This window comes from Musca domestica, unplaced genomic scaffold (genome assembly GCF_030504385.1).
Source record: "Musca domestica strain aabys unplaced genomic scaffold, Musca_domestica.polishedcontigs.V.1.1 9, whole genome shotgun sequence".
Lineage (NCBI taxonomy): Eukaryota > Metazoa > Arthropoda > Insecta > Diptera > Muscidae > Musca > Musca domestica.
Genome location: NW_026712435.1, coordinates 15,802,311 through 15,824,830, shown reverse-complemented (window position 1 = coordinate 15,824,830; position 22,520 = coordinate 15,802,311). Strand labels below are relative to the sequence as shown.

The 22,520-nt window shown below is 34.2% G+C and overlaps 4 protein-coding genes across 7 annotated transcripts; 2 read left to right on the top strand and 2 right to left on the bottom strand.

Moving 5' to 3' along the window:
- The first annotated feature begins 27 nt into the window (after nucleotides 1-27).
- LOC101894823 (selenocysteine insertion sequence-binding protein 2) lies at nucleotides 28-1,291 on the top strand. Of its 2 annotated transcripts, XM_005187509.4 has the most exons (4): nucleotides 28-162; nucleotides 214-710; nucleotides 769-989; nucleotides 1,050-1,291. In XM_005187509.4, the coding sequence occupies exons 2-4, from the start codon at nucleotides 235-237 to the stop codon at nucleotides 1,289-1,291; spliced, it is 939 nt and encodes a 312-aa protein (XP_005187566.1). In that variant the 5' UTR covers nucleotides 28-162; nucleotides 214-234. The 2 variants fall into 2 exon arrangements, with proteins under 2 accessions (XP_005187566.1, XP_019893756.1); XM_020038197.2 differs by lacking the exon at nucleotides 28-162 and having other exon boundaries at nucleotides 169-710.
- Nucleotides 1,278-22,437, top strand: LOC101893156 (probable serine hydrolase). 2 transcript variants are annotated; one of them, XM_059131821.1, is made up of 2 exons: nucleotides 1,278-1,418; nucleotides 21,110-22,437. In XM_059131821.1, the coding sequence occupies exons 1-2, from the start codon at nucleotides 1,383-1,385 to the stop codon at nucleotides 22,046-22,048; spliced, it is 975 nt and encodes a 324-aa protein (XP_058987804.1). In that variant the 5' UTR covers nucleotides 1,278-1,382; the 3' UTR covers nucleotides 22,049-22,437. The 2 variants fall into 2 exon arrangements, with proteins under 2 accessions (XP_058987804.1, XP_005187556.1); XM_005187499.4 differs by lacking the exon at nucleotides 1,278-1,418 and adding an exon at nucleotides 20,680-20,812.
- On the bottom strand, nucleotides 2,884-5,179 carry LOC101894990 (uncharacterized). The gene has a single exon (XM_005187510.4). The coding sequence runs from the start codon at nucleotides 5,099-5,101 to the stop codon at nucleotides 2,954-2,956; it is 2,148 nt and encodes a 715-aa protein (XP_005187567.1). The 5' UTR covers nucleotides 5,102-5,179; the 3' UTR covers nucleotides 2,884-2,953.
- On the bottom strand, nucleotides 8,604-16,812 carry LOC101895154 (uncharacterized). Of its 2 annotated transcripts, XM_005187511.4 has the most exons (8): nucleotides 16,340-16,812; nucleotides 16,106-16,269; nucleotides 15,527-15,658; nucleotides 15,294-15,448; nucleotides 12,810-13,124; nucleotides 10,542-10,631; nucleotides 10,318-10,478; nucleotides 8,604-9,544 (listed from the first exon to the last, which is right to left on the bottom strand). In XM_005187511.4, the coding sequence occupies exons 1-8, from the start codon at nucleotides 16,459-16,461 to the stop codon at nucleotides 8,878-8,880; spliced, it is 1,806 nt and encodes a 601-aa protein (XP_005187568.2). In that variant the 5' UTR covers nucleotides 16,462-16,812; the 3' UTR covers nucleotides 8,604-8,877. The 2 variants fall into 2 exon arrangements, with proteins under 2 accessions (XP_005187568.2, XP_019893754.1); XM_020038195.1 differs by lacking the exon at nucleotides 12,810-13,124.
- Nucleotides 22,438-22,520: the final 83 nt, after the last annotated feature.

Here is a 22,520-nt window from a genome sequence, read left to right as displayed (position 1 = left end):
AACATATTATGGCCAGTCTAAACATGGCTATATGCATCTCCGAAATAAATCATATGTTGTTTCTAATTTGCTTTTGCATTATTTCTAAACAAATATTTGTATTTGCTTTGTGCTTCTTAGTAGCATAGAAAGAAGAAACAAAAACAAAAAAAATCCTCTAAGGTAAGTATTGTTTGTTTGATCGTCCTGTTTTCATAAGTCCTCGCCTTCCAGGTTTTCAATCGACCACAACTTATGTCGGGAAAATTTAATCTTATTGACCATGAAACATTTGAGAGTATACATCAATCTAGCAACAGTTCTCCGAGTACTAGAGTTGCTAAAATCCGTAATGCGAAATACAAACGATTGACCAGTAACAGTGGTTTCAGTTTGTTGGAGTTTGTGAAACCTAAGTCAAATGTTAAGATCTGCAAAGGCAAACCCAAAAACTCCAAACGGATTGTGGACGTGCGAATTAGACCGGCCTTTAAAAAAAGAGGAAAGCAGCGGGAAAACGGTCACAAAAAGAAAATAAACCGTCTAAAGAAATCCATTTTGCGATATCGACAAATAAAGAGAGAACAACAAATAGTAAAGGAAGAATTACAAAATGAAATTGAGACACAAATTTCTAATCAATTACAAACCCTCACTATAGCTTCAGGATGCAATAAACAATCAGAAGTGAGTGGAATTAAGAACCGTATACATTCAAACCGTTTTCGAGAGTAGGTTAATATCAAATATAATTTCGAGTAAAAACTTTATGAAACCATAATTATTCAGGTATTGTGAAAATTGTACCACTCCGGTTTTGGAAAAATACACGGAGCATTTGTTACGGGAGTTGAATCGTTTTCAGAGAAGAGCCTATGCACAGAATCAAATAAAAGCAAAAGCACATCGACGTTTTGTTGTGGGCTTCAGAGAAGTACATAATTTTCTTTCCGTAAATAAAGTAAAGCTGGTGATTATCGCAACGGATTGTGAACGTTGTGAAGGCGAAGGTATGTTAGTGCCCACTTGATTGTTTATGTACAAAATAAATAGAAAATCTTTATACTTAGCTGGTCTAGATGAAACCATTTCTGCAATCAAGAGTATATGTCAAGATCAAAAAGTTCCCATTGTATTTATTTTCCAACGACGACAACTAGCATATATTTTGTATAAGAAGGCATCAATTAGCTGCATAGGAGTTCTAGATTATGATGGCTTGCGTGATACTTTTCAAGAGATAACTGCGGCTTTAAATGATGCCAGAAAACAATATCAACTTCTGATCGAAAACAATAATATACAAAGTTGATGAATTACATCTATGTTGACATTCCACTGCTGTGTTGGCTAAAAAGATCACTGCTGTATTGGAAGTAATTGCAGTGCTCCTCTCCGTGGAGATGACCAAGATCTACTTATATTTACAACGCAAAACGGTAAGGCCAACTGTTGTCCATTTTAAAACGAACACACACATTTTTAATAAAAATATATAATAAATAATGGAGTTTAAAATATATACCCTTTATATTTTAAGGCTAGGCTACATAAGAAGCTTGCCATCATGGCTAGGCATATTAATGTCAATTTATAAGGGGAAACTCCAGCAGCATTCGGGTGCGGCTCTGGCATCCCTTTATGAAAACTTTTAACAGCAAAATTATTTATTTATCAAAGCAAAATAATTTCATACATATCAAACTGACAAAGGAGTCCATACGTAATTTATCTTTGATTTTCTATTAGGTGATTTTATTTTAATCTACGTTTTTAATACCATGGCTATGTCCCTTAATTTCGCATAAGCACTCATATGCACAATTTATAAATGTTCTGACGTGGACCTGCTTACGAAATTTTGTCATAAACTGTAGTACCCATTACGAACTTCAAATACTAAATTTGAAACAATTCCGAAAATAATGTCGCTAAAATCAACAAAATACCGAATGTCGGGAGGTTCCGTTATACAGGGGCTATACGAAAACGTGGACCGACGAACTAAACCTGCCTACCGGTAAACTATGCATGTATGCAAAATTTTAGTCTTCTATCTCTATCTCGAAAGATAGCGTGATAGATCGTCTTAGAATTTTACACTGATCCAGAATATATATACTTTGAAGGGTCTATTACAAATATTTCGAAGAGTTACAAACGGAATGACAAAGTTAATATTTATTTATAAGAACGACCTTCGCTTTTTGGGAAGGAAAAAACTTCGCTTATCAAAGATTAAGGCTGTGAATTCCTTTCCCCACTGTTCCATAATTGCAAGTGAACATTGGATATTTTAAAGACGTCCATTCCATAGAAATCCTATTAATTAATACATAAGGACCTGAATGTATTTTCGAAAATGTTCTAAAAAAGAAAATGTAAGCTAAGGGTATTCAACATTTAGCTAGAGAACTAAGCTTTTTATAGTACCCGGAACAGCAACACCTTTCCATTTTTGTAAAATCTTCAGTAAAATTACGAGTCTATCCCTGAAAACTCTCATCACTGTTACCAAAATTTTCTCAATAGCGGAAAAAATTAAAAAACAACATTAAGTTATTCGAACTTGATTTTTCTTGTAGGCAATATGATATGTCGTGGAGCCATGAAAATAAAGCAAAAACAGCGCACCTTCTTGTAAAAATCGCAAGTAATTTATGCAAAATGATGAGTTCCAGAATTGCACAACTAAACATTTAGTAGTGTAATGGAATTGGGCCAAATTTTCAATGTCTGATTTAGCAATTTCACTGTTTCCATTTTTAAAACGATTTGCCAAATAATTTTTATGATTAATAATTTATACTTACCATAGTTTACTCTGTTACACACTAATACGGGGTATAGAAACATAAATAACAATGTATCATCAACTGTGTTTAAAGAAAAGACCCAACATGGTTGTTTTAACATTGCTTATATTATTTATTCCATTATAAATACGAGACCATTTTTCTACAAAGTTACACTACTACAAATTCAAATTACGTTGTACATCTAAACTTATATCTTTGAAGGCACGCAAACTCTCGAATATTACATTTCGTTCGTTTTCGAATAGCTCCCAATAATGCAAATGTCTGTCAATATGTTGTGTTAACAAGTTTTTAGCGAAACGCCAACAAGATTGCGTATTTAGAGTATTTAATATGCGACTTTGACAAAATGATACAGTCGTCTTGATTTGATCTTCAGCGGGAATCTGCTTCAGAATAAAACCGAAAACATTTTTAAAGTCGGGTTTTAAATTTGATGGAAATAGACGTGAATCGCCATAACGATGTTTGGGAAATACCAAAAGGGCAGGAAGAGAGGCCATATTGAATTGCCATGGTAAATCATTCAAATGGGCATTTATCCGGGCGAATTGCAATTCAGGAGACATGTGTCGCAGAGCCCCAGATAGTTGTATAAATGTATGTTGCAAACTGCCACATAGTGCACATTCGGGGGTGTGAACAAGAAGTACAAGAGTCTGATTATGTGCATACTGTAAACTATTAAGCAACAATAGACGATTTAATGATTTGACTTCGAAGTTGTGGGTATTGTCTTGAGACGGCATTTGAGTTTTGACTGTCGAACCATAGCCATTGATATGTTCGTTTCTAAAATATGGCAATAAATTATGTTTGTAATATTGCTGTATAAATTCTTTAAGGGTTTCAATGTCGAAATCATACGCCAAAGGAAAAATGCCTTCCTGCTTAACGTCCACAATAAAAGTTGTGGCTAAACTAAATTTATTTGTCTCTATATCAAGATTTTGCAAATAATCTTTGTAACTATCAGTATCTAATAAAACAACTGAAAGTGTGTGATTACTATTATACAACATTTTATGATTATCAATTAGATTTTGCAAATATTTCGCAGTAATTATTTGCAGAGAATTCGAAATTCTGGGGTCACTGTCTAAACATTTAGTAGTGTAATGGAAATCGGCCAATTTTTCAATGTCTGATTTAGCAATGTCACTGTTTCCATTTTTAAAAGGATACGCCAAATTTGGCATTATATTTGTTAAGTACTTGTTAATAGCATAATAATAGCCAAGATTTTTATTCAATACCTTATTAACGTTGCAATAAGAATTCTTGTCATCCGTAGAAATTTGGAACAGTTGTTCAATGTCCAGTTGCTGGACATTAACATCCCTACGTTCTTTATTTTTCGTCACTCTCGAGCATATAAAGGGTTTTGTATTGCAGCTTAATAAGCTTCTCGTGTTGATGAGTTTTTCCATATAGCCATAGAAACGGTATGCATCATTTACGAATACAGCTAAAACTGGATTCTCCTGTAACTTTTGGGCAATGGTTATGGGAGTCGAATAGCCATGCAAGTTTGTAAGATCTTCTTTCAGCTCCCTGTGCAGCCATAACAAAATATGACTTGCATTCCATAAATAGCCACCAACATCGCTAAATTTCTTAATTCCTGATGAACCCATATAGATTAGATCTGGAATGTGATCGTACTTTAGAATCCCACTAGCTTCACTTGTGTTTGTTACAAAATCTACTCCAAATACATAGGTTCTAAGCGGATCACTCTCTAACCACTTTAAAGATGCCATTAGATAGTGTTTATATTCCTTGCAATTAGGCGTTTGAAATACACCCATTATTAGGGCGTCCGACAATTGGTGTGCTTGCTGCATTGATTCCACTGTTGAAAACCTCTTCAGGGGATGCAATAGGTTATCAATGAATTGTTGAATTCCCCTAAATGACCACAAGCCATGGTATTGTACTTGAAGCTGACCACGTCTGCCATAATAGGCCATTAAAGTGGGCCATTTATTTGGACTAGATCCTACACCAGGCCCCAGTGCTCTGGAGCAATTACATGACAGATGCCAACAGTCAACAGATGAGAAGAACACCTTATCGCCATAGTACATTGCCACATCATTGTATTCCTCCAGTGCATGCAGGCTATCAGCACTCCAGCGAGTGTAGTAGAAAATCAATGATATTTCATTTTGCTGCGTGAACTGCCGGATCTGCGCAACATCCAATCCTGGACATTTTGCCACTGTATATAAATTTCCCTCTGATTTTGCGGTATTCACAATAAATAACAATTTAGCCAATAAAGTTATCAACCAGCTCATTATTAAAATTTAATAAACAACAAAGCGGCTGTCCGCACAAAAGAGCTTGCCATATCTGCCAAAGGGCCGGTTTAATTAAAACACAGCTGTTTCAAGCTGTCAAAATTTGATGCGAAAACAAAAAACAAGCTGTCTTCTCTTGTTGTCTAAACACATTAAGTATGTCTGTTTACTTGGTGTCTGTATGGTGTCTGATTATCACACTCATTTTTTGAGTTACGGACAAATATCGGAGAAAATAAAATTCCTATCATTTTGGTAAGTCACGAAATTTTCCTGCAAATAATAGAGAGAAGTTTGTGCAAAATATTCATACAAACAGCGCAGTTAACTTTTATATACACTTTTCATTCATAATTTTGGCTTTATAGTTTAGCAATATTTGTCGCTAACGTAAAAAGTGAGTAGCAGAATCGCCTTAGTGGTGTAGGATTTTTGTTTCAAGGAAGTATGAAGAATACAGGGTGTGAAGTCAAACGCCATAATTTTTAATTTTTTTTTTTAATTTTATTAAATGAAAGCAAAAAATGTCGGAAATAGCATCAAATTTTAGATTAAGTTTAGATTTGTTTGAATTGGACACCTTTGGCACGAATTATGACTTTCAAACGGTCAATGAAACCATCACACGCGAATGTTGCTTTGCGGTATTTTGGCCCATTTCCGGCGAAGCGTTTGCTTGAGGTGATCGACACTTTGGTATTTTTTAGTGCCAACCTTGCTTTTCAATATACTCCAGACCAATAGTCCAAAGGATTGGTATCCGGAGATTTTGGTAGCCATTGTGCGTTGGAAATGAAGCTGGGAACCTCATTTTGCAACCATTCTTGGCTGGCGCGTGCTAAGTCCTGTTGGAATGTCCAAGGTCTGCGCCCAAAATGTTTGCGTGTCCAAGGCTTTAATACATCCTCCAGAATATTTTCGCGATAATATTCGGCATTTATTCTGATGTCACGGTCGATTAATACGAGCGGAGAGTGACCATCGGCTGTCGGTGGCGCACACTATCACCATGGCCGGCGCTTGAGTTCTGGTGGCCAATCGAAGGTGGAAATTTTCAGCTGACCTCTTTGGCAAGTAAACACAATCATTTTCTTTGTTTGTTTACAAACTGCTGGCCAACGAATGTTTTCTCATCGGAGAAAACCAAATTCGGCAGTTCACCACTTTCGGCCTAGCGAAGAAACACTTTAGCTTTTGAGTCTATTTTCTTTCAATTGCGATGTAAGTTTTTTCACTTTTTGGAATTTCAATGGCTTTACCCTGAGCTCATTTTTCAATATTTGACGAAAGGAATATTACGATATGTTCAGCTCACGAGCCATTTTTCGGTCACTGCGACGCGGGTTTCGTTCAAGTCGCTTCTTTATTTTTCGAATCATTTCTGCTGATGTTGCTGTTTTCTTCCGTCCACTTCCTTGACGCCGGGCTACGCTACGCTAGTATCACGGTAACGAGCGATGGTACGAAACACAAAAGATTTATTCACACATAAATGCTGGAGTGCTCTAACGATAGCCATTTGTGGTTTTCCAGCCAAATATAAAGAAGTCACACTATCACGCTTGAATTCCATCACGAATAACTTTTTTTCTGGAAAATTCTCACCAAAATGCTTTTGTACGCTTGTAAAAAATATGATGAGCTGTCACTGGAATAATTTTAACAGCAGTCTGAAGTTGTTTGCAGTTTTTTCATCTCACCCTGTATATATTTTCGTCCGATTTCGTTTTATTGATGCCCCAAACACAATATGTAGTCAAAGACATATTATACAATAAGATGGGACATTACTTTTCTTCAATAGATGACACTGGTAGTGGAAATTATGTTATGTCACGATATCGTGACGGGATTTGATTTGAGAAAATATATTTGCCAAATTATATTGAAATCGGTTTAGATTTGAATATAGCTTCCATATTTTGCACATTTGATGCATCCAGCGACAGAATTTGGAACCAAAAAAAAAAAATTGCCAAGTTATGTATGTTGAAATCGGTTGAGGTTTGGATATAGCTCCCATATATATTCTCAGACGATTTCACATGTCTGATGCACCAAAAACGGTATGTACCTCCAATTTCAATGAAATGTGGAAGGTGTGACGGATTTTGGTGTAAAGATTGGGATATGTTTTATTAAGCAGTATTGACGCATTTGCAATGGTATTAGGGTAACAGTAGAAAACTACACAACAATTTAATTAAGGATACGATTATTGCGGGGAAATATGTTGCTATCTCGAATTCTTTAATTGCAACAGAAATGCCACTCAACTTCAAAAGATTGCAGTTTCCTGCACGCTTGACATTTGCTATGAAATTAATAAATCAGAAGGACAAACTCTTCGTGTATACGGACTAAATTTGGCATGTTCCTGATTTTCTCATGTCCAGCTGTTCCTGGCATGTTCAAGCGTTGGTAGGCCGAGCTTTTTGTTTGTTTACGCTTTAAAGTATTACAATAATTAGGTTTTTTAATTTTTGAATTTGTTTTATTTTTTTTAACCAACAAATAGTCGTATATAAAATTTTAAATGCATATAAAATCAAAAGGGGTAGCGAAACGCACCGGGTTCAGCTAGTATTATATATAAAAGGATTAGCTTCGAGAGAGGCTCCGGCATTCCTTTATAATATGTCAATAAAATGTCATGCTATGATGCCAAACCTTTTATGTAAGAAAATATTTTTAAGGTCCCTAGGCTTGAATATTTTTTTTGTAAAAACACGAAATTTTAAATATTTTCTTAATATTTTTTTATTTAACACATCTTTTCTTTATAAAAATGATAATTTCAATGCAGAAAAAAATATATATTTTTGAAAATTTCGACCCTTTGTGGGGGTGCTATCAGAAGGAGTGAGCCGATATCTTCCATTTTAACACCAGAACTTTTGTTAAAAACATTGGGATGTGTGAAATTTGAAGACAATCGGACTCATACATCACATTTTATAAGAGATGTAATTATTCAAAATTTTGACTCTTTGTGGGGGAGGAACTCGATGGAGTAGACCGATATTGTCCATTTTCGCACTCAACGTAGCACAAACACAAATATTAGGAATTGCAAAGATGGAGCAAAATCGGACTATCGTTTCTCTTTTTTAAAAGTTTCGGCCTTTTGTGGGAGTGGTACCAGTAGCAGTGGACCAATATTGCCCATCCCGAACTCGACCTAAGTTTGACAAAAATATTACGATGTACCAAGTTTTGACCAAATCGGATACACCCTTCGAGAGTTATCGTGCGCACCAGCCAACCAGACAGGCGGACGGACATCGCTAGATCGACTCCAAATGTCCTGAAACGGATTTGGTCCAAAGAGACCTACGGTCTAAAACCGTTATTTCGACTAGGCACGTTTTGACCTATCAAATGATATATACCCTCTGTAGCCATATGGCTGAGGATAAAGGCATCTCGTTTTTTTTTGCGTTTTACAACTAATTTTAAAAATCAGGACAATTATCAAATAAATGACAACAACTTTGACTTTGAATATCGAATCATTACTTTATTATTTATTATTATACGTTACTAACTAAAATTATCACAATATAGAATATAATTATTAATTTTTGATTTGCTCGATCGACGTGTGCCACATTCGTTAGCAAATCAAAATTACAAAGAATTGATAACCAGAATACTTAAATAATTAATGCCTAAGTTAAGAAAGAGAATCACAATCACAAACTGAAGAAAAAAGAAAAGAAATCATTGACAATCACAGCACATTTACATTCACATCTTCCTCCTCTATTCATTTATAATTCGACTAAAAAATAATAACCACAACAAACATCACAAGCGCGTTTTGAACCGCTTTCAGTCTCCGATAACGACGATTGATGCGGTTTCGGATTGAATGACTGGAAATATTCTGTGACACCCTGTATTAGTTCATCCCTCTTATTATCCAAATACTCATAGCTCAAATCCTTGTAGTTCTTCACCGCAAACGAAAACATTTTGAAAATGATCATTTCCGTTGTTAAGAACGTGTTCTGCTGTTCGTCGATCACATCGACACAGGTATCGACAAATAGACGCGCTTGATTGAAAATCAATTGTGTCACGGCCTCTGAAAAATATATGCCCATTCCATTAAGGACATCCATAAGACTGTTGGCGTTTGCAATATGCTTGACAAACTTCGAACCATAGACTTTGGCCAATTCAATAAAGTTAAGCTGAGTAATCTCTTTATTTGTTACTTCAACTACCAGACCAGGTGCCATTTCGAGAACTGCTGTACCGATAGCCGAGATAGTTGTTAGGAAGCCAGTTGGTGTTAGATTTTCACAAATGGTATGCATTGAACGTAGAATGTCTCTGAATGGTATATCATTAACCATACGCAAAAGGTCAAAACTATCACCACTTTGCATCGTTAGGCGTATTGCTTCTTCTGCCACCAATGAAAGACCAGCTCTACAAAAATGTTAAAAAGTTATGGTTAATACAATGTTATATAGCGATTAATAATTAATTAATAATATAATATCTAGGAAGTACTTTTAGGTAGCTAAACAATTGGGCGTTTATTCCAGTTTCCCAATTTCTTCACAAAACGCAGTTCGAATAATGGGAAAACCTATTACAGCTAACTTTCAACACAATACAATTATTATTATCATTAACACAAATAGCTACTCAACTTTTTTATACCCTCCACCTTGGAAAGGAGGGTATATTAACTTTGTCATTCCGTTTGCAACTTCCCTAAATATTCGTCGTAGACCCCATAAAGTATATATTCATAATCAGCATAAAATTCCAAGTCGATTTAACGATGTCCGTCTGTTTGTCTGTCTGTCTGTCTGTCTGTTGAAATCACGATACAGCCAATATTATGATGATTCTTGTAACATTTCTTCGCGGATTTGTCTAAAAATTGGTATTTGTGTGTCCTAATGGGTTCTAGCTCCGTTGGCGAAACATTGTATGTATAGGTTCACGTTTTTGTATAGCCCCATATAGCGGTACCTCCCGATATTCGATATTTTGATGATTTTGCCACATTTTCTCACGAATATGTCTACAAATTGGTATTTGTGGGTCATAATGGGTTCTAATGTTTCCTTTACCCTAAGGTGGAGGGCCGAACTTAATGTTTTTTACTTGTTATTTCAGTAAAATACTTGTCAAATCAATTTAATAGTTCAAGTAGTTTTATCTAAGTTTGTTTGCTCGATAAGACTTACTTTATTTTAGTTTGTAACAAAGACCTCAATGAATTTCCTCCGATATTTCCCAATTGGGATGTTATAACCATATTATTAACGGAATTGGTTAATAATAATAATGAAGAACCAAATGCTACGAGATCGCTAAACTGAAGGTCATCTTCATCGCTGAAATAACGCTGAGATCAAAATAACCTGTTATAAACATTATAAAAAAAGAATATAAAAGTTAAATATATTACCGTAAATATGTCGTAAGTTGTTAATATAAATTTGGTGCAATTTATTAAAGTTGCTGCGCTATTAATCGCTTGAATTGACATGTTTGTTGTCTGAAAATCAGATAATATACAAGAAATGCAGATAAGTGAGTGGTCTTTGTAATTTTCCATTTAAATAAACCTTTTTATAACTTAACACATAAACTAAATATGTACATCAGAAAATGTATCATAATATATTTCTATATTACGAAACATCAGACAGTTTAGCGACAGATATATCTTCAGTAAAAGGGAGGATTTTAGTTTGTTTATATTACGATAGGGACGTTCTGGACCATATTCACGTTAGATCTTACATTACAAAATGTATCAACATTTTGTTGTTTGTTGTTTATCGGCATAGAGAAATCCTCAGCATATCGGTTGTCTTCAGTTTGCTTATATTACGGTTACGGTTGGACTTTGCCTAGTTTGCCATAATGTATCAGAATGAACGGATGTATATATCACGAGAAATATAGTATGAAGAAAAATATTGAGATACAAGAATTTTGCAGATAATCGGACACTATTCCACGTGTTATGAGAGTACTGAAAGACGTTGGCCCAAGTATCTCGTTTTCAAATTAGATCTTATATTGAAAGAAATATTGAAATGTACCAAGTTTGAGAACAAATCGGACAGCAATTTTACATATCTATAAGTTCATCTTCTTCTATAAGTTCATCAGGAACCAAAGAATCACATAAAAATAAAATTCTAAAAAAATTTTTTCATAGACAAAAAACAAGGGAACTGATGAGGATTGGTGACTCTTTCCGAAACCTAGGTACTTCCTGCCTTACCCTCTGGTAAATATTACCATCGTTCTTCACTAATAAACATTGTTTTTTAAAAAACAACAATAAAGGGATTAAGCCTGAACATTTTGCAACAACAAAATACTAACAAGCCAACACTGTTCTATTTTAGAATAAGTTTAGATTTGTTTGAACTGGTTACCTTTGGCACGAATTATGGCCTTCAAACGGCCAATGAAACCGTCACATACTGCCCGAATGTTGCTCTGCCGTATTTTGGCCCATTCCCGGCGAAGCGTTTGCTTGAGGTGATCGACACTTTGGTATTTTTTAGTGCCAACCTTGCTTTCCAAAATACTCCAGACACAATAGTCCAACGTATTGCTTTCCGGAGATTTTGGTGGTCGTTGTGTACTGGAAATGAAGCGAGGAACCTCATTTTGTAACCATTCTTGGGCGGCGCGAGCTAAGCGCGTGGCCAAGGCTTTAATACACGCTGCAGAATATTTTCGCGATAATATTCGACATTTATTCTGATGCCACGGTCGATTAATACGAGCGGAGAGCGACCATCGGCTGTTATGGCGGCCCCCATCCACATCATGGCCGGCGCTTGAGTTCTGGTGGCCAACCGAAGGTGCACATTTTCAGCTGACCTCTTTGGCAAGTGAAAACGATCATTTTGTTTGTTTACAAACTGCTGGACAACGAATGTTTTCTCATCGGAGAAAACCAAATTCGGCAGATCACCACTTTCGGCCAAGCGAAGCAACTCTTTAGCACTTTTGAGTCTATTTTCTTTCCAGTCCCGGGCCAAAATACCACAGAGCAACATTCCGGCAGCGTGTGACGGTTTCATTGGCCGTTAATTTTTTTAAGGCCATATAAAGTTGACCAATTCGAACAAATCTAGACTTATTTTAAAATTTGATGATAATTCCGACATTTTTTGCTTTCATTCAATAAAATTTTAAAAAAATGTAAAATGCTTTTGACTTTGCTACCTGAATGTTTCTAAGGACTTCCTGTAAATAAACCTGAAATTTTTAAGAACATCCTTATTCTTCATGGTCAAAAAAAAATAATACTAATGAAGAACTTTTTATTGAAATACCTTTCGAGAAGATCCTGGCTTTAGTATGTATTTTATATACACGCATATAATCAGCCATATGTTGAGCGTATATTTATATATATATGTCACGTAAAAATAATTTTCTAATTTTCTAATTTATTTATCTTGAAAAATGCATACCATATCTTCAGAAAGAAATTCTTTAATTAATCTATTTTTCTCAGATTCTACACATATTGAGGAATAAAATTTTCGGTATTTTGGTATTTATCAATATTCACAACAGAATCTTGTAATAGATTGTTCCTTTCATTTCGTCTTATTCAGCAGAATTATTTTTTTGTACAGCTGGATGAAAAATCGAACAGATTATATTATTGTGTTTTTATTTATATTAAGACAATACTTACAAACGAAAGAGAACCGCCATTTGGAACTACCATGTAGGCTCCAAAAGTTGCAACTGACGATGTCAAACATATGACGTTTCCGCTTAAATTCAAATTGGCCGAAGTCTTTGTTGCAGTGCCATGCTTAACTTTATCGGACATTTTTTGATAATCTCGTAATGTCTCATAGGTCTTGGCGCCAATGGTTAATAGAGAAAACATAGGATGAACCAAAGAAGAAGCCTGGCCAACTGCAGAGACCGCTGAGAAGACTGCATCCATTCTTGCCAAACCTTTTTTATAATACGCCGGCGTCAGACCACACTCTAGTTGCACCTATAATTGATAGCAAATGAGAAGAAAAATCTGTTGAAAACAATGCCTTGAAAAAAGTGGAAAATAGTACTGTGCATGGTACAATGAAGGCAAGGTCAGAGAAAATTGCAAGGCAAGTCACAGAAAATTGCAAATAAAGATGACTATCTGAAATGTAAGAGTTACACCAAAACAAATGCAAAAAGTGGTTTTGAATAAAAAATATAAAAATATTTATTTCGTCACAAAAAGGGTAAGTTTTGTCCATTGGTACGTTGTAAGAAGTGTTTTGATGCAACTGAACAAGACCTATTTATAAGATCGGCCAAGAAGATTACTTTTGACAATAAACTTAGTAGTTTTGACACCATTGTGATTTGACTTGCTTGAAATATCAAATCACGATTATGTATTTGGCAGGAAATTTGGTTGTCAGACGGGCTTACTGTTCGACAACGCATAGGTCATGGGCCATGGACCTTGTAAACGACCTTACACAGGATTAGATGAAAAAACAGCAACCAACTTCTGACGGCTGTCATTTCCAAGCCACTCGTCCAACAGCTTTTAAAAAAATTCCAGTGACAGCTCATTATATTGTTTACAAGCGTACAAAAGCATTTTAGTGAGAAGTTTCCAGAGAAAAAGTTATTCGTAATTGAATTCAAGCGTGATAGTGTGATTTCTTGATATTTGGCTGGAAAACCACAAGTGGCTATCGTTAGAGCACTCCAGCACTTAAATGTAAATAAATATTTTGTGTCTCGTACCATCGTTCATTACCGTGATACTGGTAGCGTAGCCCGACGTCATGGAAGTGGACGAAAGAAAACAGCAACATCAGCAGAAATGGTTCGAAAAGAAAAGAACCGACTTGATCGAAACCCGCCGAAAAATGGATCGAGAGCTGAACATATCGTATTATTCCATTCGGCAAATATTGAAAAATGAGCTCGGGGTAAAGCCATTGGAATTCCAAAAAGTGCAAGAACTTACACCGCAAAGGAAAGAAATTAGACTCAAAAGAGCTAAAGAGTAGCTTCGCATGGCCTAAAGTGGTGAAATTCCGAATTTGGTTTTCTCCGATGAGAAAACATTCTCCACAGTTGTCCAGCAGTTTGTAAACAAACAAAGAAAATGATCGTGTTTACTTGCCACCAGAACTCAAGCGTCGGCCATGGTGATGGTGTGGGCCGCCATAACAGCCGTTCGTATTAATCGACCGTGGCATCAGAATAAATGGCGAATATTATCACGAAAATATTCTGGAGGGTGTATTAAAGCCTTGGGCACGCAAATATTTTGGCCACAGACCTTGGACATTACAACAGGACTCAGCACGCGCCACCCAAGAATGGTTACAAAATGAGGTTCCTTGCTTCATTTCCAGCGCACAATGACCACCAAAATCTCCGAATACCAATCCGTTGGACTATTGTGTCTGGAGTATTTTGGAAAGTAAGGTTGCACTAAAAAATACCAAAGTGTCGATCACCTCAAGCAAACGCTTCGCCACAAATGGCCAAATATCGCAGAGCAACATTCGGGCAGCGTGTGACGGTTTCATTGGCCGTTTGAAGGCCATAATTCGTGTCAAAGGTGACCAATGCGAACAAATACAAAATTATTCTAAAATGTGATGCTATTTCCGACAATATTTACTATCATTCAATAAAATTAAAAAAAAAAAAATAAATAAAAATTACGGCGTTTGACATTGTTGCAGTTTTTTTTATCTCACCCTGTATAGGCCATGCAACTGAAATTTTTTTATATATTTCCATATAATTAAAAAGAATACATACACCACTAATTTTATATGTTCAGACAAGCAAATAAAGAAATTAAAATCGTTTGGTAGCCATGTCCTACCTTGATTTCATTGTACCCAGTGAAATTATTCGTTACAAATCCTGTTTCCAAGTCATTATTTTAACAATGGTATGTCGCAAAGTCAATTAGATAAATGATTATTTATCTACTTTGGTCACTAAATGTGGTTAAATAATTACTTATTTATCGGAATTTAATGGCCAGAAAATAACTTATTTTTTTTTGTGCGACATACCCTTGACAAAATCGTGGGTTCGTAACCTGATTTGTAAATAGTATTTTTGCTGGGTATATATCTAAACATGTATTTTTAGTAAAATATTGTGACGAACGTGAAAGAATACGTACTTAACATACCGTGTTGTTATCGTCCAAGTAATAGCATCCGTTGGCAGGTGCAACCATAGCGCCAATAGGCAATTCATTATTATTCACAAAATCATTCCAATTTTGATATATACGAGACTGTTCGTCTATAAATATCATACAGCAGCCCGAACTGCTGTTCGAATCTGGAAAAATATAAAATAAAAAGAAATTAGTTTTTATTTTTAACAGCTATCACTCAAGTGGTACAATGCACAACTTACTTAGACATCGTCTTGTACGAAATATAGGATGTATGGTATAATTATGTGAATATTTTGCATTTTTCACATCAGTATCTGATGTCACTATTACGTATATAATAGAGTGTAGTAGAACGCCATTTGTAAACTTCCCTATAAAACGAAAATAATTTGGAAATATATAAATATAATATAAAGTACATGATATAATATAAAGTATAGAGCAAATCTATTTTGAGCAACACTGAGGTTAAACCATTATAAAGTCTTCATATGGAGTTGAGAGACTGAATTTCTTGCGTCTTTGGCGGGTAGATTGTTTTTTACCCAAGGCATTAGAGTTTCAAAACAAAACGCAACTATAGGCGTGTGCTAATTTCCCCTAGAATTTCTGTGTGTATTTAAGTCAGATGTGTTTTGGTACCGTACCATTGTATCAAATAGCCTTCACGTACAACAGTCTCAAAAATGGCAAAAATGAGGCTATAGGTCTTCTGCTTCACTTTTTAAACTTTATGACAACACGCTACATTTTTGGTAAAAATAGACTTATTTTCTCAAATTCTCAAAATAAAACACTACAATTATTTTTAAACTTACTCTGTTGCCAAATATTTTGAAACAATTTAGCTCGGATTTCCTTGACGTTAACATTATGCCTTCGTGCTCGCCGTATATCTTGTTTGGATGTATAAACCGTTCTATCATCCGGAAACATATACTCCAATTTCTTGCGCAAAACATCTTCTTGATCGGGACCCAATCTACATAGCAAATGTGGATAGAAAATAGGAACAAATATTAAAAAAAAAAAAAAGAAAATAAAAAACTTACACGTCCCAAACGATTTCCGTTTGCAGTGTACTCGTTTCAGCCAAGTCCTGTTGAACTTCCACGGCTGCACGCAACGCTAGAACTTTTTTATTTTGTTCCTGTACTTGATCTCCCGCATGCATTTTACATGTGAAATAATTGCATTTTCATCTCCAAATTTTACATCACACACCGATGTCATTTACATTCTTGTTATCTTATATAATAATTTTGATACTTTTCCACAAACCGTACGGGGGACAGTCACAATATGACGGACACATACACAAAAATTATTGTCGTATGTGATCAATAACTTTTTCCCCGATAGTTTGAACAAATTTTATTATAGATCAATATAATAAAACAGTACAAGAGGCTTTTAAGTTAAAATCACCAATTGAGCAACAATATGGGACAATCACAAATGAACAATCACAATCACAGACATATTGCACTTTACAGGACAAAACCAAGCTTTAGACTAAAAACGAAATGCTAATGGTTGTGCAAAGTCAGTCAGTCATAGCTATGTAAGTAAATAAGACAAAGTATGTATGTAAAAACTCTGTTATAACCGCTTCTAACGGTTTCGTCGAAATAACACAAAAAGTATGCGAAGAAATGAGCAATTTCGGTTTGAGTGAATGGTATAAGAGTTTTTGGTTTTGTATTCTCTTATTTTGCATCAACATTTTGTATGTGCCCTTATTCGGACATTTTTAACATCCCCATTACAATAAACAAAATTGAGTTTTGAAATCAACTTATTTGCCACATAAAAGCATGATTGATAAATTAAGAAATCTATCAAAAAGATAGGTATTAACTGGATTAAAAAAGATTTTCTTAAAAACAAACTAAAAGCACCTATAGGTGGTAAATTGAAATCAAAGTTATCAATTTTTTTTAAAAAAAAAAACGTCTAAGCAAAATTCGCAGGAATTTTTCAAAATGAATACTAGAAGAAGAACATTTGAGACTGCTAGATCAAAGCAATTAGAAGCAGTGCAATGCAGTGCAAAGCTTTCATAACGTGTTTTAAGCAGTTCAAAATGAAAAAGTGAAAACATTTTTATCAGTGCTAATTGAGGTGTGAAAATGGATAATATAGGCCCACTCCATCAAGTACCTCCCCCACAAGGGTCAAATTTTTAAATAATTATAACTCTTACAAAATGTGAAAGAGTCCGATTGTCACAATATTTCTCTTGAAATTTCACACTTAATATTTTTACTAATACAAGATGTGGTGTGAATATGATAGATATCGCCCTACCGCTTCTGGTACCTCCCCCACTATGGTTTGCAACGAGTCCTTTCAAATGTAGTATGGGAATACATAAAACGTTTTTTGCTGGCTTAAGTTTTATATATCCCAATACTTTAACATTTTCCATATCTCATAAATGTTGACGGAAGTAGTCGATATAGTCTATATATGGCATGTCATATGGACAATATTGGCCCACTCCTTCAGAATATCCCCCTAAAAGAGTCAACAGTTTCAGTAATCATAACGCGAATAAGAATATCAGGCATGTCACAAAATCGTATCGAAATGGTATGAATTCCGCAATTCAAAATCGTTCGTTTTTGTTTTAGCTTCTTCAGATTTCGTACGACTGTGAGCTACGAGTTTAGGGTAAATATGGCAACATTATACGTTCAATATGGTGACATAAGGGGAATGAAAGAAGGAATGAATGAATGAACATAATTAGAAAATATTGTAGAAGTGTAAAAATTCTGCTTAAAAGAGTTTTTTGTGCAAAAAGAAAAATTGCAGTGGATTCCTCAATTTCACTGAGCATACATTTGTTGAAATGACCACCGCCAGTTTTTTTCATTTTTCTTTTTATTGTGACACATTTTTTTAACGTACACTGTACGTTCGGTATGTTGTGACTAACTTGTTTCGGCAACCACTCAATCATCTTTGATATAGCCCCTCGCTAGGTCCTGGTGGCTTTCTATAAAATCTATGGCAATTGTTTCTAGTGCTGAATTTTTGTACCTGCCCCTAAAATATTAATTAATGATTAATTTATTAAACAGCATTCTACCATACATATTCAACATATCTTAAGATAATTATTTTATTTATTTATTATTCCAAAGTGTTTTGAGTCTGTTTTAAAGTTACAAGTTTCCATACAAATAAAATTTCACTTGCAAAAACAAAAGTGATTTCAAACCGGAAAAAATAGCGTTTTACGTTTTCTGAAGAAGCTAAATACTATAGGCGTTGTATAGGAAAACATATACAAACCCATGGTACAATGACTTCAAGGTAGGGCAGAACTACCCCAACATACCAAATTGACTTGAGAATAATATTTTAATAAGCTTTCAAAAATAAGCCTTAAGCTTGAGAAAATCTTGAGAATGTATTGAGAAATGCTTGTTTAACAATTATAGAAAAATCGAAAGGGAACCCTTATTCATAAGCTTATTCTTGTAATTGCAGAATAAGCTTACGAAAGTAATATTATATCAAGCTTATTTTTTCAATGGTATAAAATATTTATTTTTTAATTTTTTTTTAATTATTTTACACATTTCATTCATTGATCGCTATCCTAGCTGTCGCTGCCTCCTGTTGCATTGATACCTAGATGCTTTCTTTCCCCTTATTTGAGCTTCCGCATCTCCTCCACTAATTCTTCACTTCTCTTGAATTCTTGCAACTTTTTGACGCCTCTATTCTGGAATGAGATTGAAATAATATACACTACAGATTCCCAGATTTATTATTCATCATTACCTTAGAGTTTCGTCCAGAAATGGGTCTTAAATTCGCGTGATTTTGATTTTAACCAAAGAAAATATTTTTTTTGTCGACAATTTTCACAAAAAAAAAAAAATCAAAACAAATTTGTCAACAAAGGACAGATTTGAGAAAAGTTTGTGCAAAAAAGTTTTTCTCTAGCATTGTTGAGGAATTCTTACGATAAACTATTTTCATAATATTATTCTCAAGCTGTATTGTATTTTTAATTTGTATTGTCCCAACATACCAAAAATACAATACAGCTTGAGAATAATATTATAAAAATAGAAATTATTATAAAAATAGAAATTATGTTTCACAAACTTTTCTCAAATCGTTTGTTGACAAATTAGTTTTAATTTTTTGTGAAAATTGTTAGCTAAAAATTTTCTTTTGCTAAAACGCAAAATAACGCGAATGTAGGACCCATTTCCGGACCGAATTCTTAAGGTAATAATGAATAACAAATCTGGTACTCTGTGCTATATATCATTTCAATCTCATTTCAGATAGGATGGATCAAAAAAGTTGCAGGAATTCAATAGAAGTGTAGTACTAGTGGAAAAGATGCAGAAGCTCAAATAAGGGAGAAGAAAGCGTCAGGGTATCAAGGAAACAGGAGGCAGTGACAGCTGGGATGTCCATCGAAGAAAAAAAATGTGTAAAATGATTAAAAATAAATAAATATTTTATAATATTACAAAAATAAGCTTTATATAATATTATTTTCGTAAGCTTATTCTACAATTTCAAGTATAAGCTTATAAGTAAGGGTTCCATTTCGATTATTCTATACTTGTTACACAAACATTTTTCAATGTTTTCTCAAGATTTTCTCAAGCTTAAGGCTTATGTTCATAAGCTTATTGTAATATTATTCTCAAGTCATTTTGGTATGTTGGGGTATTTTAATTTTTTATTTTTCTGGCTTAATATGTCAACTTTATTTGTTTATGTGTGTGTATTCTTTTCAATAATAAAAAAATTGTTCAGAAAATATTCAAATTCGGATGTTTTCAAAATTCTTATTGCGACGAAAATAAAACATACAGTTTTTGTCGCGAAATAAAACATAAGAGATATACAGAACATGATTTTGAAAAGAAATTTCGACCTTTCATACAGATTTCGCGGTTTTAAATTATTTATTCAAAATCGATGCAAAAAGTTGTTTGCTTTTTTGTAGTTTTGATAGTAATTCTGACATTACAAGCCAAACAGGTAGACCTCTATACTTGCAATTTTTTCAAAGTTGGCCTACCTTGTATTCATTGTACCATGTACAAACCTATTTATTTTTGACAAAACACTTTAAAAATTTTGAAATATCAATGTTTCCAAGCGTTGATGCATCTACCTATATTCTTCTAGCGTGATTACAAGCTTCTGCAGGAATCCCGTCTGTTTACTTTTCGCATTTTCCTTGCAAAAGAGAATAAAACTACCTTACTATCTCAGAAAGATGTTGCTGGACAATTTCTGCAGGAAAAGTAACCAGACACACCTAATATTAATGGTCCATGAAAAGGGTATATTAACCGAAACGGAAACAGTGTAGTTGTTATCACTGGAAATGTCATTCTACAGCCAATAAATTCCATTGCAAACATTTGGCAGCACTGTCACAATGTTTACAAAATATGGGTATTTGTTTATGTTTGCTCAAAGTCGTGAGTTAGTTAGTAACGGGAATGGATAATATAACGGATGTGTCGATTACCGTAAGTAGACGTTTACTTGTGAGAAAGGCGCAAGTTACAAAGGTCGCAACGAAAGGGCTTTTAAAGATCAGTCTAATAAATCAGTGAGCTCGTAGTTTTTAGTCGACTATTTAAAAAAATTGCAAATTAGAATCTAAAATGTCAACTTTTTTTATGTATATTGTATAATTAATTGAGTCGAACTTTGTTTCAAAGAAATACAAAAATAATCGAATAATCTCTTATCGATGCTTTCTTATCTTTGAATATAGATAATATTAACGTATTTTCTTTAATCTTATTTTTCTATAATTGCAGTTCAGCGAGGTTCGAATACAAGTTCCATGGGGTTATATTTCAGGACGTTGGTATGGTGACCAAAATGAAAGGCCTATTTTAGCTTTGCACGGTTGGCAAGATAACTGCGGGACATTTGCCAAATTGGCGCCACTAATAGCTCCATATCGCAGCCTACTATGCATTGATTTACCCGGCCACGGACATTCCAGTCATTTGCCTGCGGGAATTCTTTACCACAATATTGAATATGTTCGCGTAATTTTACGTGTAATGCAAACCTATAAATGGGAAAAAGTCAGCTTAATGGGTCACTCGATGGGCGGTTCGGTTTGTTTTCATTTTGCTGCATTTTGTCCGGATCGTGTTGATATGGTCATAAGTTTGGATATAATTAAAAATGTGTATTGGCCAACAAGCGTCGTGCCAACATTATTGGCACATGTGACTGAAAAGGCCCTCAGCGATAATGAACGACTTTTAAATGCTTCTGAAAGTTCAGAACCACCAAGTTATACATTCAAACAATGTGAAACTCTTCTTTATGAGGGTTCCCAAAAGTCAGTCGAGTTGGAAAATTGCAAATTTATTTTAGAACGAAACATCTCAAAATCGGAGCTATATCCAGACAAGTATTATTTTTCAAGAGACGGTCGTGTGAAATATTTGCTAGAATTTAATCCCAACACTGGAATGGCTTTAGAAATGGCAAAACGCATTTGCAAGAAAACAATACCTTATTTAGTAATCAAAGGTGGAGAGTCCACAAATCCTAGCGCCAAAGCTAGTGAGCTCGATGAATATATGTTGGCCAACAATAAAAACTTTGAGAGTTATATGTATCCTATGGGAACACATCATTTGCATCTGAACAATGCAAAACCAGTGGCACAAAAAATAATTGGATTTTTACAAAAACATGACAACGAAGCATCTAAAGTCGTTCAATCTAAAATTTAAATTTCTAATTTACCATAATTACGAGTAGTATTTTTGTATATCTTTATTAAATATATAAGTTTTAACAATACATGAAAAAGATAAAATAACATGTACGTACATATGTATATTGCTCAGATCATATTTTTTGGCAATTTAAAGTTCGATTTTGCAGAAAAATTTAGTATTGAAATCGGTAACCAAAGTAAATAACCTAATATAAAAATTCTTTATAAATATGATGTCATTCTACCTTTCTTAAAAAAGGAAATCTTTGTCACGTAAGGTAGAGGATCCTTCATGTGAGAAATATTATGCTTTAACTGCAAAAAACGTCATTTGTATATAAAATAAGAATGAAACTTTATGTAAATTTGTAAAATAGAGTAAATAAATGGAAATATACATAATTTTATATTATTAAATTAATAGAAGTAGGGCAATAAAATTAATAGAAGTAGGACAATAAATTGCATCCTGCTCTCGTTTATAA

Bases quoted from the DNA above. Each gene is read 5' to 3' on its own strand.
- LOC101894823 (XM_005187509.4), top strand. From the start codon at position 235: ATGTCGGGAAAATTTAATCTTATTGACCATGAAACATTTGAGAGTATA. The intron at 711-768 runs GTAGGTTAATAT...ATAATTATTCAG, and splicing joins CATTCAAACCGTTTTCGAGA to GTATTGTGAAAATTGTACCA. The intron at 990-1,049 runs GTATGTTAGTGC...CTTTATACTTAG, and splicing joins TGAACGTTGTGAAGGCGAAG to CTGGTCTAGATGAAACCATT.
- LOC101893156 (XM_059131821.1), top strand. From the start codon at position 1,383: ATGACCAAGATCTACTTATATTTACAACGCAAAACG. The intron at 1,419-21,109 runs GTAAGGCCAACT...CTATAATTGCAG, and splicing joins TATATTTACAACGCAAAACG to TTCAGCGAGGTTCGAATACA.
- LOC101894990 (XM_005187510.4), bottom strand. From the start codon at position 5,101: ATGAGCTGGTTGATAACTTTATTGGCTAAATTGTTATTTATTGTGAAT.
- LOC101895154 (XM_005187511.4), bottom strand. From the start codon at position 16,461: ATGCATGCGGGAGATCAAGTACAGGAACAAAATAAAAAAGTTCTAGCG. The intron at 10,632-12,809 runs GTAAGTATTGTC...TCTGATTTTCAG, and splicing joins ATGGCGGTTCTCTTTCGTTT to ACAACAAACATGTCAATTCA. The intron at 10,479-10,541 runs GTAATATATTTA...TTTTGATCTCAG, and splicing joins CAACTTACGACATATTTACG to CGTTATTTCAGCGATGAAGA.